At 37.6% G+C, this 15,325-nt stretch overlaps 1 protein-coding gene across 1 annotated transcript; it reads right to left on the bottom strand.

Moving 5' to 3' along the window:
* Nucleotides 1-421: 421 nt before the first annotated feature.
* Nucleotides 422-14,311, bottom strand: LOC105050404 (mannosyl-oligosaccharide 1,2-alpha-mannosidase MNS1). Its single transcript, XM_010930403.4, has 14 exons — nucleotides 13,986-14,311; nucleotides 13,397-13,444; nucleotides 12,995-13,183; nucleotides 12,788-12,900; nucleotides 9,886-9,951; nucleotides 9,506-9,677; nucleotides 8,553-8,642; nucleotides 6,973-7,097; nucleotides 6,678-6,743; nucleotides 6,338-6,446; nucleotides 6,150-6,248; nucleotides 3,961-4,041; nucleotides 3,695-3,865; nucleotides 422-1,021 (listed from the first exon to the last, which is right to left on the bottom strand). The coding sequence occupies exons 1-14, from the start codon at nucleotides 14,139-14,141 to the stop codon at nucleotides 770-772; spliced, it is 1,737 nt and encodes a 578-aa protein (XP_010928705.1). The 5' UTR covers nucleotides 14,142-14,311; the 3' UTR covers nucleotides 422-769.
* Nucleotides 14,312-15,325: the final 1,014 nt, after the last annotated feature.

Below are 15,325 nucleotides of genomic sequence, written 5' to 3'. Positions count from 1 at the left end.
AAGGACTCTTCATCACAGGGGATAAGAATCTTCTTTATTAACCCCCAACCAGTCCCTACCACCTTTTAGTAATACACCCATTACATTTGGATGTACCGGATTCCACTCAAGCCAAACTTATAAAAACGTTTCTTTCCCCAGCTTTAAATTAAACCAACACTAGAACTTGGATAACTCCGAATGAGTCCCTTAATTAAGATTTCAGGGTGCAAGGCTTTATACCGAAACACAAGCTCACAATTTCTTGCTTTTCTCAAAGGAAACTACTAACTCCCTTTAGATTAAATTGTAGGTCCTCCCTTTTACCAAATGAAATGGGGAGCACCTGGCAAAATATTATACAAATCAAGATAGAACCAATAGGAACCAAGCAACTGAAAGGCAATTCACCAAGTCATCTAATAACCTGAAACAAAATACATTAAAATCGAAATTTCATGCTTAATTATTCTAGTATTTTGTTTGATTTTTTATGTCTCGATGACAGCATGGAATATATAAATGACAAGCATATAACATAATCCAATGCTTGACCTAAAAACTTCCATCAGAAAATTCAATTACGTCCTTCAAATGATACCTAATTATCATGCATGTTGCCTTCCTCTTACAACAATATAACTATATGGTTACCATGTCACGTGACCCCTCATTCACCAGGTATTTTGTCTTCCGGAGGTTGTGGTCTTTGTCAGCTTGAAAACCATCAATGGAGGGGACAAAACAAGCTAAGATGAAGGGTGCCTCTCAAAATTCTAAATGAAAATGCTCAATTATATCCAGTTCTTCCATGCTTTCGGCCAAACCGCTTATGGACAGGTCTTGAATTTGCTTTTCCATCTGCTCTGAGGCTCTCTTCTTTATCATTTCGCGGGATGATCCTCAGAGGATGGGCTTCTGTGTTGAAAACCCATTCATCAAAGGAGATTAATGACGGAGGAGAGAAAAGGAGATAGAGATACTTGAGTGTCTCCGCAAGGAAGAAACTCTGCATCATATTGTCCTTGGAACCTGTATTAACCTGAAAGACACCAATATCAAAAACAATCTAATTCGATGCAAAAACTTGAACTCATCTCTTTCAGTAACTGTTGCAGTAACGAAAATTGAGTAGTCATCTCAGTAAATTTTGGTCACGAAATTTTTTTTTTTTTTTGGTTAAAGTTTTTCTTAAGCAGCAGTGAATTAGATTAATAATATGAATAAGAATTTGAAACAAGAACGGATGCTCTTTAAAACAAGAAGTTATAAAAATGAAGCATGAGAATTTTTTTTATATGCTTATCATGCACTAGTCACTCTCTACCAAATGCAAGTGATGAAACAAAAACAAAATAAAATATAAAAGCCACTAAACTCCACCCTGCTCTGACTTTCCCAGAGATTGGGTCTGCACTTCTGACAAATCAACCATCAAATAGTGACAGGGATCAGGCACCTTATTTGGTCTTCCCACTACTAGACCTTCAGCAGCTTTCAAGGAGTTACTACAAGATCGAGTGCCAGAGTTGGTCCAATTCTCTTCCATGTTTCAATAGAAAGTACAGGATCAGTGAAACGCTTCGTTAATCCTAAAACAATCTGCAAGAGGTATTAACCACCTTCCCTCTTTTAATCAGATTGTCGCAAGCAGGGACCTTCCTATGTATGAGAAGTGAGACAAACACCAGGATTTCAATAAGAAAAACCAGTGGGCATTAAGCCAGCATCTAAATATCACAATTTAAATCTCATCCTTGAGGTTGCTTTAGGCAATCATCCTTTTGCTTCACACCTACACCAGTTCTATAAGTAAAATATGCAGTAGGCTTGTATGAGCACAAACAGCAAGTAATGCTCCTCAATCTCCAATTCATTACATCAATTCTAAAAGACAGACACCATTACTTTTCAGCCCACAGCAACCACCGGACCTCTCATCAGCAGCAAGGATACATCTTAACAAACAGTCTCCAGGACATCCACACAAACCTGAAACCTCCAATACTTTATATCACTTAACAACCTTAACACACTGGAATACACCAACCTTTGATCTCGGCTTCTACAGTGGGGACGATCTAAGTAATTTGCTACAGACCTGAGTCACCTGACTATGAAAACCCTAGCCATCAAACACTTCCTCAAAAAATGGACTGTCCCACTTGGATTCACCAACCTCCAAAGTGATGTGCCAAGCAAACGGATATCCATGTTCCTAGGTTCTCTCACTCCAAGGTCACTTTCCTTTTCAGCACTGTCACTCCAGGAACATAACAGAGAATTATGCAATATAATACTGGAAGATTATAATTCGCCTTAGCAAATCAGATCCAGCCAGTCAGTTGAAATGGTCAAGGTCACCTTGCAAATCATGATCATGATAAAAAACTGATAAACATTTCCTGAATATGCCAACATAAAATAAATAGAATAAAACTAGGCTGTATACCTTCCAACTTTGCTTAATGTTTTTTAACTGCTCATTTCATCGAGGAACAAAAATCATCTGATATTAGTAACTATTATGAGGGTGAAAACAAACCTGATATTTGTCAGAAGGCGATTTATAAAGTATACACATATCTAAACTTAAAAAATATACAATGCAATCAAACTGAAGAGGACACAAACCCAAAAGCAAAAGATTACACAGCATCCAGTGATCCAAGTAAGAGGAATTATGGAGAACAAACAAGTCAACATCATGTTATATGCTATGTAGTTTCAGAGGGTTCAGGGTTATTCAGATAACACTATGTTCATGCTAGCTGGTTGGATACAGGTGACAGTCATATGATCACCAGCATTAAACTGGAAAATACAGGTCTTATAAGCCAGGGGATGCCAAGTAGGTTGGGACACACAAGTCCACATGACAATGAACTGGTCTCCAGAACACAAGCAATCAAGCTAAGCACATGTCTATACATCCAATACACCATAAAATCTACAATCCATCCAGATGTAATTAGAAGAAAATGTTGCGTCCCCAAAAGGCCCTGAAAAGGCTGTTATCCTCCTTTTTTAGGATCACAGAGGGCAAAATTGGATTTTTTGGCCCAACTGATACTCTGACTCTAGCCCCCCAAATCTCAACAAAAAAGAGATTTACCCTTTCCGGGGTTGTTCTAATGTGTTGTTATAGTAGCACACTAACTAACTAGATAAAACCCTTAGTTAGATAACAGGATAAGTACTCATCTTTAATAATTATAAGTAAACTCAGCTGATCCATACATTAAGTAATTAGGCTGGGTAAGTGTATGCAAGTACACAGCTCATAAAGTTCATCAGATTCATCCTGACAATTTGAAATAGGCAAAATCTGGAACACAATTACAGGTCCGGAATGCACTAAGGGATGCTTGATTTATACAGGACAGCCGGATGTGTGTCTGGATTAATTTCTGGCCATCAACTCAATAGGATTAAGTTCCTCCAACGTGCAAACCACTGAAATCATGTTGAAGTTTTAAAAATAGTGTCCACATTTATGAAGTTACAAGGAAGAATGGCAAAGTCAGGCATATTCACTAGACATGTGGACTAATAAAAATAGACAAGTAATTCACTAGGTCAATATTCATGTTGAGCGGTCTCTAAGCATGGGTGACTACCATCCAAAAGGAGCACATTTCTTTACAATAAACCATACCAACATCCAATATGAAAGCAGGTAGAATTTATGGCCAACAGTAGGATGATTACTTACATCCCTCAGTCCGACATAACCGGAATCTATGCGAGAGTTCTTTTCAAATGCCTGGAATATGTTCCAGCCCCAATCTTGGTATGTTTTGTTCCCAGTGAAACGCCAGAGATACACAAGTGACTCAACAGTCTCTGGTCTCAGTATGTTCCATGACGTGCCAACACTCATGTCCTGTATATGATGTACCAATATTATTAATAAAAAAAGCATCCGGTCATGATTATACTACATAGGAGAAAATATTTGAGGGCATAAAATTATCTGACCGCTCCATTACGAAAGAAATAGTTTTCTCCTGCTAAATTTGTTGGAGTTGATTGGTAGAAATTATAACATGTCCAAGCAAGCTGCATGAGCAACCCTCAAATTAAAGAAAAGACTAAAGCCATTAAACTAAATTAAAACTGCAGTAACAGCATAAAAAGATGCAAAGACATATCCGCACATCACAAAAGAGTAAAGCAATGTGGATGAGACAGCTGCATATATGGACTTCTGCAATTGTCAAAAGGCATCTAAGACTGCAGATAATTTTATAAGATCATGTAAATCGAGCACTAAATCCTTTGCAGTTTGTATCACAAGTTAGAATTAAGGTAGATACTAGTGATATTTTGTTTTGGGGTGGGGGGGGGTGGTGCAAAAAGTATAGCATCAAAATAATTTAAGAGATATCAACGAGCAAGCATGTATCTAAAATGAAAGTAAATTTCCAAGATTTTCAATCTTGAGCCATTTCATGTTGCATTGTAAATAAGTCCATAATATGAGGATTCAAGATAATGCTGGTAGAGAATTAGGGTTCATTCTGGAATTATAACACAAGAATACGCAATTCTTTATGAACAAGAAAAATGGAGGCATCTGAAGCAAGGGTGAGAGTGAGATAAGATTCTTAGAGAGAGGGAGAGAGAGAGAGGGAGAGAGAGAGAGAGAGTGTGTGTCAGAATCGGATTGCAGACAAGGCAAAGCACCCAAGGAGAAGATTTTGGTTGGTTAGTTAAAATACAATCACTTCTAACATTTCTATTATATCTGCTTGCAGTTCACTTGGTACACAAATTTCCTAATCCTTGGAAAGTATAGGAGGAGATAGGTATGTACATTCTAGAAGCAATTAAAGCTACAATACAAGAATTTCTCAAGATGTTGATAAATGATGACAATAGAGTGGAGATATCAAGAAAAAAGTTAGGATATGGCCGTGTTAGCTGATCCATGCCGAAGAGGCTGATTTAGAACATACTGAATCATCAGCCTGGTTGGCTACTAGCATAGTTCAATACATTGGTTCGGTATAAAGTGCCCTTGCCTTGCATGCACTTCTCTCCTTTGCCTCTCCACATTTTGAAACCTTAGATCTTCATCCCCAGCTGGCTCGACGACACTGCTGACAAGGTCCCTAAGGTAAGACCTCTCTCTCTCCCTTCCTCTCCCCATCCCCCTCTTCTCTCACAGCCTCCCTCTCTCCCTTCCTGTCCCTCTCTCGCCCTCCCTCTCTTCCCACCTCAATGATGACAGCCCTCCATCTCTCTCCCCATCTCTTGTACTAACTCTCTCTCTCCCTACCTTCCTCTCCCTCTCCCTCTCCATTCCTCTCTGTCACTCTCCCCCTCCCTCTCCCCCTCCCTCTATGACTCTCCATGTTTGGGTATGACCCGGAACAACACAGAGCAAGTATAGAAAAGGATTGGCATCTTTCAATTGTTTTATCACAAAGGGGTATTTATCTTCTTTGGACAGTGTTAAGAAAAGCAATGTGTACAATAAAAGAACATATAGTTTCAAAATTATATTTGACCTGGTAGGGGTGGTCCAAAAGGAACACCAACACATCTAAAACTGTACTAAAAGGAGAAGCTAGGTTGGGAGTTTAATTGAGAGATGATGTGGAAAGGCTGATTTCGGCCTATTCTAATCATCAGATACAGGACATAGAAAAAAAATGGAGTTTTAGATTACAAATAAAGCCACAAAGGTCAGTATATAACTCTCCAACAAGACATGAAACAGGTACAGGACAGGTCAGATTCACTTTGTAATGTTAATTATACTGTGGGCAACATTGTGAAACCAGCAGAGATGGAGTTCTTTTTTTTTTCCCAAAGAAATTAACCAATTTACAATTGTTAAGGCCAAGTAAATGCAGCGAAGACAGTGCCAGAATGGCTGGCAAGGTGAGGTCAGAGGTGTAGGTGGGAACAATGATAGAAGGACTTCCTTGCCATTGATTTAAAGAGTCTGATCTGTAGGGACATGTCCCAAGGATTGTGAGCTTTCGTATCTTTAAACAAACAAAAAATAAAACTAAGTAGAATAAATAACTACACAGATGCCAAAGTTGTTTTAAGCAAACTTTTGCGCATAGATGCAAATGAACACTATATGATGATAAAAAAAAGTTTGTAATCAAAGGACGTCAATGCTTGTGCTACCAAGATGATCAAAAGTATACCTCTTTGGCAAGTGATAAAATTTTCTCAGCTTTTTCTGGGCCATAACCAGAAGATCCTAAGGCTAACATGCCTGGAACAAAGCATGCCAGTTCATCCATCTGCAAATATTGAAAACTCAAGCACTTTAAAATCCAAATAGTGAATTGCATCAGAAAGGAAAGCTTATAATTGACCAAAATAAAGCTACCTTGTCAGACAGAGAATCACCATTTTTCTCACAAATATACGTGAAAGAAGATGGAGAGGTCTTCCGAATCAAGCTTAACAAGCCTTCCATGGATGTTTCCCACATTTGTCTGTTTTAACATCAAAAAAAAAAGAGAGAATGGTACTTTGGTTTATATGGCATTACAATTCCAGGAATGTCATGTAAAAAATAGAAATATCATGTGCAGGATAACATTATATGTCAATCAAGGATCACATGCAATGTTCTTTAAAATTAAAATGAGGCAGATATTTCAATGCATTTTCCTAACCACAGGGATTACGAGAATTGAAGATGAAAAATAATGACATGCTCTAACCTGTAATGCTTCACAGCTTCAGTTTTGTTTCCTTGTACCCAGGCTTTGAGTAAGTACTCATAGAAGCTGCAATTTGTTAAAATATTCAAATCAATAAAAATTTGACCATGATCAACACTGATAAACAGCTTATACATTAAGTTGCAATTAAAACAAGGCATGTAACTATAACCTTGACAAAAAAAAAAGAAGATAGATCAGCTAAAACCTAACAGGAAATATAAACAAAACCACCCCCCGAAAACAAAATCAATAGAAAAGCATGAACACATCATAGTTAAGACATTGGGACTACCTATCACCCATAGCACCAAATGTAATTGTTGAGTGTGATGCTGTGCCTGAATGAGGATTTATGAAGATTGGAAGCAAACCATCACTAGGAAATGTCTTCTGAAATTGTGTGATTACATTCTCCACCTGAAAAGACAATGATATTCGTAAAGAGATCAAAAAATTGTTGAGATCTTGTTGAATGTCTTTAAATGAAACGGCATCACAAATTATCATAGAAGAGCATGTGTTGGATAGATGGCTTCGCAGAACTATGTAGATTATTAGAAATGAGGCTCTGCAGAGCCCTGATAGTCTGATACTTGATAGCCAAAGCATTCTAGAGAACAACTATCTATAAATAATTTTTATACTTCACATATAGAGGATCCATGCAAATCAAGAACCATGAGACAATTGGCTTAAGCAGCTGGGATGCATTAGGTTAATGCAAACTTAAACATTCACAAAGAAATCCAGGCCATTGTTTCCCCTGTCATAATGTGCCTCCACTACAGACCCTAAAATTCAATGTGGCATATAGTTTTCCTATAATCAGAAAAATATTTCCACAATACAGAAACTTTTAGGCCATACCTCATCATTCCAACACAGTCAATAAGACTTGAAAACTCTAAGCATCTTAGACTGAACATGCAATTTGAGCCCTAAGATCATCAAAGATCTATAAGAAATTGCCTTTCCTGTTTATAAACTGAAACAAAATAATTCATGATATTATTCTAGATACCTGTGACAGGTTCAACATGGACACAGGCATCAAGTGATGACAGATACAGGCGTTTGGCATGTCAGATTCCCAAAAATCTAGATACAGCAACATGGGGGTGCACATCTAGAAATATGGGGATTCATAAAATTTATCTATCATCCTAGTGTCCATATAAAGGACAAATGCATGATAAACACGTGTCAGACATGTTCACCACATCATAGAAATCATAGCCGGCTACTATGTTCTTTAAGCTAAAATCCTACCATTTATTAGTATGTTAAAGGTATTTACCCCCTTCTAATACTCTGTCCCCAACATTTTCCCAAATATGGCTATACAACATATTTTTGGCTCTTGGCAAAATCAACCTCAAACCTGCATGCCTGATGATCAAGATCATCAGAAGCCACATCCCTTTAATCCAGGTAGTGTTGCTTTGACAATTTTCATAAGGAGGCAAATCTCCAGCCAGATGAAACAATTTAGATGTGTATTCAAAATATCAAATCTCTGCCAATCGTGACATTACTCTAAGGTCAATAATTCGAAAGACCATATAACAGGATCATTTATCTTAAGATCTTGCTTCAAAAGGGTGAGGACAGGGTGACAAAGATAGATCTCCACTAATGTGAATAACAAGAATCACAAGCAGTCACAGACATACAGATACGAAGAGGCACTAATACAGCAAATCAATGGAATATGAACAAAAGTATTGTCAGATGTACTAATGACCATAATAGCAACCCAGTATACATATGTATATGACTAGATACCTATACATGCCTGCCTCCAGATACAATCTAGCAGCAATAATAACTTACTGGAACAAGCTAGAGCATTAAAAAAAGAAAAAAAAATACCTTCTGCTGGTATTTAGGGTCTCCTGTCCTCTGGGATAGAGCTATAAATTCAAGCTGCTCAGTGCCAGAATCTGCCAAGACACTGTCTCCCTGCAGGGGCAGGGCACATCAAATAAAATTTGATTCACAGAACTAGCAGATTTGAAACATAAAGAATGATATGAACAACCATGATTTAGAGTTTTATCAAGTAGGAAATAGCTAGTAAAGCCACAAATATGATAATAAGAAAAAAGCTATAACATGCAATCATAACCAGGGAAAAAGAGAACACAAATCGAAGAAGTTTGTCTTAACAATCAATAGATATGGCCTAGAATATAACAATAAAAAGTTTCATTTCCAACATCCAACCAAGAAATAATCTTTGGGCTCCTATCATATGCTTATCATGCTAAAAACAAGGTTCACATGTATTCAGACGTTTGTAGTGGATGCTGTTCTTTGCTAATGGTAATTATGGATGTTTTATCAAAGCTGAGGAGTATCCATTTCAAATTGACCACTGACAAAGGAAGCTGTCTTGCAGGAAACTGCATGTCTTTTAATATTAGAAGTAGCCATTTGATTCTAGATTATAGAACAAAATCTGAGGATGAAAATTTGTACTCGACCCTAAAAGCTACAAAATCAGAAAGATATTTGAAAATCCCAGTGACTGAAAATCAGCATACATTATCAGATGTTTGTTGTTACATTTCCACCCAGAAAACACTAGAAGATTTTATTCTCAAAGTATTTAGAAAATAAAAACAGAAAAAACTAGCTCAGCTAGGCCCAAACCTTAAGCAATATTCCCACGTCCGACCAATCCTATGACATGCATGACTGCTTATTCAAATTAGACCAAAGTATATGGGACTGAAAAAGGTAAAACTGCCCCAATGGAGAGCTTGTAGTTAGCAAGTAAAAACAATAAAAAGAAAGGAAAAGCAAGAATGTTCATAAATTACCCCAGTCCATCCAGGATTATGTGGGTTGCCATGAGCTAAGTTGATTCTATTATAAGGGATCCCTGAGGCTGTATTCCACGCAGGTAGCAACCTATCAGCAATATCTTTGGCCTTCTCAAGAAATATTTCATCCCCAGAGAGATCATATGCACTGAGTAGTCCACCAACAACTCTGAAATTTAACAAAAACAGACAAACATATTTAGGAAAACTACCTGAGTAGGCTAAGCTTTCTCTAACCATATGATGATATAATATACATAAATAAGAAACAGACAACCCCATCACCGAAAACTTCCAGAAGCTTTTAGCATAACTTAATATCTAAGATATCTATAAATGAAGATGAAGAATCATAAAATTAAACCTTATTACGCCACCTTATGGTTGTCTCAAAAACACTGGCTACATAGTCCTTGTTGAAATCTAAAGAGTTTGCAACCCATCTGCCATTAAGAAGCAATGAGAACTTACATCAGCACAATAAACCACAAAGATAATTATAGATTAAGATATGCAATCTCTGGTTTGCAGTATGGCATGCTTGATATAAAGTCAACAGACACTTAGAATGCATATTCTTAAAAAATCCTGAAAAAGTGATAAAACATCAGCAAATGTATGATGATTATGTTAGGGGCCAAACAGACAGGATATAGAGATGTTTAATTTCTTCATATTTTTATGTTATAATGCACTGCATGGTAGTGCACACCATACTCAGCTCAAGATTTGGCTCATTACTCATAAGCACTCCCCAAGGACAAGCCAAGCTTTAACCCCCCATGATACAAGCGAATGGAAAAGAAACAGCACAACTCTTAGCTCAGGCCAGCTGATTAGCCCTAGCACTTGTTGAAAAGTCTAAACTTGCAGGACTAGCTCCAGTTGGACTACAACAGGATTGTTATGCACAAAAATGTCACACACACACTCTCTCATGCACGCACGCACTCTTGCCTTTTGAGCGCATGTTCATGTATTATTATTATTATTTTTTTCACTTTGTAAATACATATTGAACCAATATAGAAGCATCAATGCATGCAATTTTGTACTTCAAGCATTACTATTGAGTTAGTAAACATCCAAAACTTCCCTGTAGGATTGGAGAGGCCAGAACTCAGACATCACAATTTTCTAAATTTAGATGTAAGGGGTGAGAGGGATTGTTCTTGCAATTTTTTTTTTAAGGAAATTAGTTCCTATAAATGGTTTGCAATGCCATTTCTTTACTGTGGAGACAAAGAATGTCTAAATTGATTACCATAAACCGTCAGACAAAATGTATTGGAATCAAATTTTTCAGCATAAACAAAGGGAATATATTTTCAATATTGGAGAAAGTTGTTACTTATTATAGCACGAGTTCTTTTGATGGCAACCTTTCTGGATATAAATATTGCAGCAATGTATATGAATATTATGTGCATGTTGATTAAAATTTTTAGAAGTGGCAGGTATATGGGACCAAAACAGAAGGTTGTCTCCTTAATGCAACAGCGGATAGGCTACTAAATCCCTATGAACAAACCACATTCAAGCCCAAAATCAAGTTTTAAAAATGCATCATGCCACTGTCCTGCCAGCCTGGCACTTACATTGTATGTCCATTGTTGTGCCGGTGGTTTGCACAAGCTGGCACTTAGCCATGCCACATGCCAGCCCATGCCAACTGGCATGGCCTTGATTCTTATCTTGCCTAAAATAAACAGTATCTTATGGAAATCTCGGTTGCAGCTTACAATTCTCGGCAATCAGCCAGTAAGTTCCTCTTTTCTAGTCAGTCAAGATTTAAGCTAGTGAGAGACTACAACTAAATATTGTCAGCAAGTTATTGCTAGCTTTTCTTTCTCTTTCTTTCCTTTTTTTTTTCTTTTCTCAACTTATGATTGTCTTAATTTCCTTTTCTGGAGTCCTATTAGGGATATAATTAGTTGCCAGTTAAGTCAATTATAAGGGATGAAAATACAGCTACAAGAGGGGAACAAGATTTCTCCACTCCCCTATTTTTTCATCTACATCCTTTTCTCTTCTGAATCATCATATTTCCCACCTTTTCTCCACTCTCTTTTATTTTCTTTTTTCCTCCTCTACTTGGTTGTAAGTGCTGTAACTACGCAGCAGAGTTCTAAAAAATATAAGATCTGAAACAGATCTGAACTATTTCTGATGTGATTAAGTTCAAATTTGTGGATTGCTGCAGAACTATTTCTGCCAAGAACAGCAAGATGAGTTCATTGCAGCCTACATTTGTTACCTGAGCTGAGTCGATTGTAAAGTGAAGTCAGCAACAAGAAGATGATAAAACAAATAAAATTTCAATTATAGAAGTTTGTCGTATCATTTACCTCCATTTCACATTAACAGGTTGCTTACCATTTGAATACATCATTTTAGATCGCATTTCAAGACCAGCTAATACTTCGGAGCTTGTTAGATTCTAGAATCTAGAAAAGTCAAAGTTTTTTTGGAAGAGTTGATCATACAAATCTTTATATGCACAGTAAGATTTCCAATTTCTGAATAAAATTGTATGCTCTAGAATATTGGCATTTTTAGAGCTGGGGATGTGATTTGATGTGGCCCTGACTACTGAGACAGAACAAAAGGATGTCAAAACAGTATAGACAGGCCATCCATAAAATTGACTGGATGATAAGAGCCTCAGGATTCCTAGATCTCTCTACATGGTAGAGAGAGAAAATAAGATCAACAAGCATTAAAGAAATAGAGACACAAAATGAGCGCATTTATTAGAAACATGTAGATATACAGGCCACATATTGCTATGGCAGGAATTCATAACATTCTGTCTAGCCCGCGTCTTAGTTCCCCCAGTCCACCAAAAATAGAAAACAACGTAAGATTGTTTTCAGCACGTGCAACAAATCAACAAGATGCAAAAGCTCATATAAACATATAACATGTTCCCTCATTGGAACAAAACTAGGCCAAGCTATCAAAAGTTACTCTCTGAAACTTGACTTTTGTCAAGTCAGGCCATGTATTCCAGATTGGATATCAACACATGCTGATTTTAATTCATATGTTAATCATGCAAAATAATATTAATTGCTGATATTGTTAGCAAGAAATCATGCACACAAAACTGAGATGAATTCAAGAAAAATCAGTGGAGCAGAACTGCAATGAGAACTTTTTGGTGTATGTGATTGTTGTAAATCAGAAAGAATGTAAGAAAAAATCCCGTACAAAAGGAAATGTCTAGGCATATGTAATGTGTTAAAGATTATTTAACATATCAAGGTGATAACTCACTCTCTAGCTCTTTGGAATTCATCTTCTAGGCCCATTATGTACAATGTATCAAGAGAGTCTACAAGAGTTGCTCCAAGACCACCAAAACTATTGACACCATTCTTTGATTGTGGCTGCTCCATAAGAAGAAAGAGAGTACATAATGCCAACAGCATCTTTGGATTCAACTAATTAAATTTATGAAAAGCAAATTATAATATAGCAAACCTGGAGTTCATCTTGGCCCCATGCATACTTTTCATAAGAACTCCATGCATGAAGCATAGCCTCTTTCACCTTTTCTCTACGTTGCTGGTTGACAGGATCCATGTCAACAACATCCTTGCTGATTACTTTATCATTTGTACTAATGATGCCTTCACCTAAATTTCCCACGTTCCCCTCTACTTCCCTCAACTATAGAAAAATCAGAAAGTTTTAAGTGAAACTGGAACTCCTTGATACTTAAAAGAACAGTATAAACAACAAAACCAACAACAACAACACAACCACAATAATTTGTTCAAACAGTCTGCGTTAATAAATTGTTGATCAATGTGAAATAACTCAAGAAAAAATAGATAAATCAAATTGCCAACAAACTTACAGTGTGATAAGTTATATTTATACCTGCTCTTGAAATCGGCTCATTTCTTGTTTCAGTTTTGAAATCTCATCCTGCGCATGAAAGAACTTCACAATCACTTCCTTTCACTAGAAGCATGAAACCCGCTATCATATATAAAACTTACAATGATCTCTTTCAATTATTTCAGCGGAAGTGATAGCTGGTATTTTTCAAAACTAAAGAAAACGAACGTAGTATGCTTCGATATTTCCCAACGTTCATAAACATAAAACAACTAGCTAAAGATCCAACTTTTATTAGAATTATTATCCCATCTGTGATCAGATCGAATTTGTTCGTCAAAAAAGGAACGTCTTTTTAATCAACGCTTAGGGATTATCCCTTCTCAATGCTTTAAACTAATCCGCCTCTTCTGTCAATTAACAGCTTGATTAGAAATCATACAAGAGAAGATCTAAATCAATAAGAAAGACGATCTCCTACGCATCTACTACTCGATGACTGATAGGCGAGCAGATCAGCCACTCGGACACTCGAAAGAACAGGTCAACAACTTCAAATCGAAATTTCGAAGAAAAATAAAAAGCGTTCAGAAAAATACAAGAAGGGAAGGACGAGATAGGAGCCTACCTCATGCTCCCGGATTAGGCTTTGCCGATCCCAGATGACGAAGGTGATGACGACGAAGGAGATGAAGACGAGGGCTAGCCGCTTGGGACGCTTCAGGTAGTACGAGGGGTGCAGGTACCGCCACCGGCTCGAAGAAGAGGACCGACCCCGGGCCATCGCCTCCAGGCCGCCGGAGCCCTAACCCTAATCGTGACTCTAGAAACCCTTCCTCTCCCTCGCGGACTCTTCTCCTCCGGCGGAAGAAAAAAAAAACAGGGGCCACAGATCGGCCCCGATTCACCCGATTTTGGTTTCGAGGTTGCTTGAGGAGACGCCTCGCGGTCGTCGTCTCTGAGGCCTCTCAGTCTCCCACCACCAACGACTTAATAGGTGCAACGAGAACGCCAGAAGAGCGCATAAATTCTTACTATGCGGAACTGAGATCTGCCGTCTGCCGCGGGCCGAGGAAACCTATCCATCACCGTTGAATCCCTGGGTCGGGTCCTATGTGGCAGTCGTCGATTGGTCGAAAAGACGTCGACAAGGTAAGTCTTTCCTGGGATCTGGGCAGCCTAGTTATGTTGCGTCAACGGCGGAGAATAGTTCTATTCGTGGTGATCGGTATAAAAGTTTACGGAGAAATTATTGCATGCACCAGATCCAAGTGATCCAGTGCAAATCCCGGAGCATATGGACGGTGGATAGGGCGCAGTCGAGAATTGGTGAAATCCAAGAGGCAGCGTGGCGTGTTATCCACCGGGGGATTTGATGCAGTGCAATTGCACATGTGCACGGCATGCGGAGGCCAGTTTATGACAGACATATCTGCCTCTCTTCAGTCTTCTCTCTCCATATATTATTATTATACCTATTGAATAAAAAGGAGAAAGAAAGTTAGGAACCCTTCGAATTTTAAAAAAATAAAACAAATTGTAGAAAAAATGGAGAAAAAAAATAATAAGCAGACTCGGTGAAAGAGAAAGAAAAACATTTAAAAAAATCTTCAAACTTAAAATGCAAGGAGCTAAATCTTGCTTTGATTGTTTCTATTATGATTAAATATTGAGTTGTATTGGAGATGGGAAAGAGTGATGAGAAGAGGAGGGATTAAGCTTAGGATTAAGGTAGTGGGATTATTGAGATTTTGGCAGGTGTCGAGGAGGGATCAAAGCCAAAGAGATGGGGAAGAGAGCGGAGAAAAATCTATAAATAAAATTTTTTTAGCTTGTATATATTTTTTTTAAAAATATAATATAGAATTTTTACCATCACTTATGATAAATTTGCATGAGTCAAAAAAGGATGGTCGGGTCATGAAAGAATAAGTCTACCTAGTTTAGAATATAAAAATTATCCTTTAT

The sequence above is a fragment of the Elaeis guineensis genome, chromosome 8 (genome assembly GCF_000442705.2).
Source record: "Elaeis guineensis isolate ETL-2024a chromosome 8, EG11, whole genome shotgun sequence".
NCBI classification, from domain to species: Eukaryota; Viridiplantae; Streptophyta; class Magnoliopsida; order Arecales; family Arecaceae; genus Elaeis; species Elaeis guineensis.
The sequence above is the reverse complement of the archived record's forward strand: the minus strand, read 5'-3'. Positions and strand labels throughout refer to the sequence as shown.

Coding starts and splice junctions, on each gene's coding strand:
- LOC105050404 (XM_010930403.4), bottom strand. CDS start 14,141: ATGGCCCGGGGTCGGTCCTCTTCTTCGAGCCGGTGGCGGTACCTGCAC. Junction 12,901..12,994: donor GGGGCCAAGATGAACTCCAG/GTTTGCTATATT, acceptor CTTATGGAGCAG/CCACAATCAAAGAATGGTGT. Junction 6,744..6,972: donor TTTGGTGCTATGGGTGATAG/GTAGTCCCAATG, acceptor AACAAATTGCAG/CTTCTATGAGTACTTACTCA.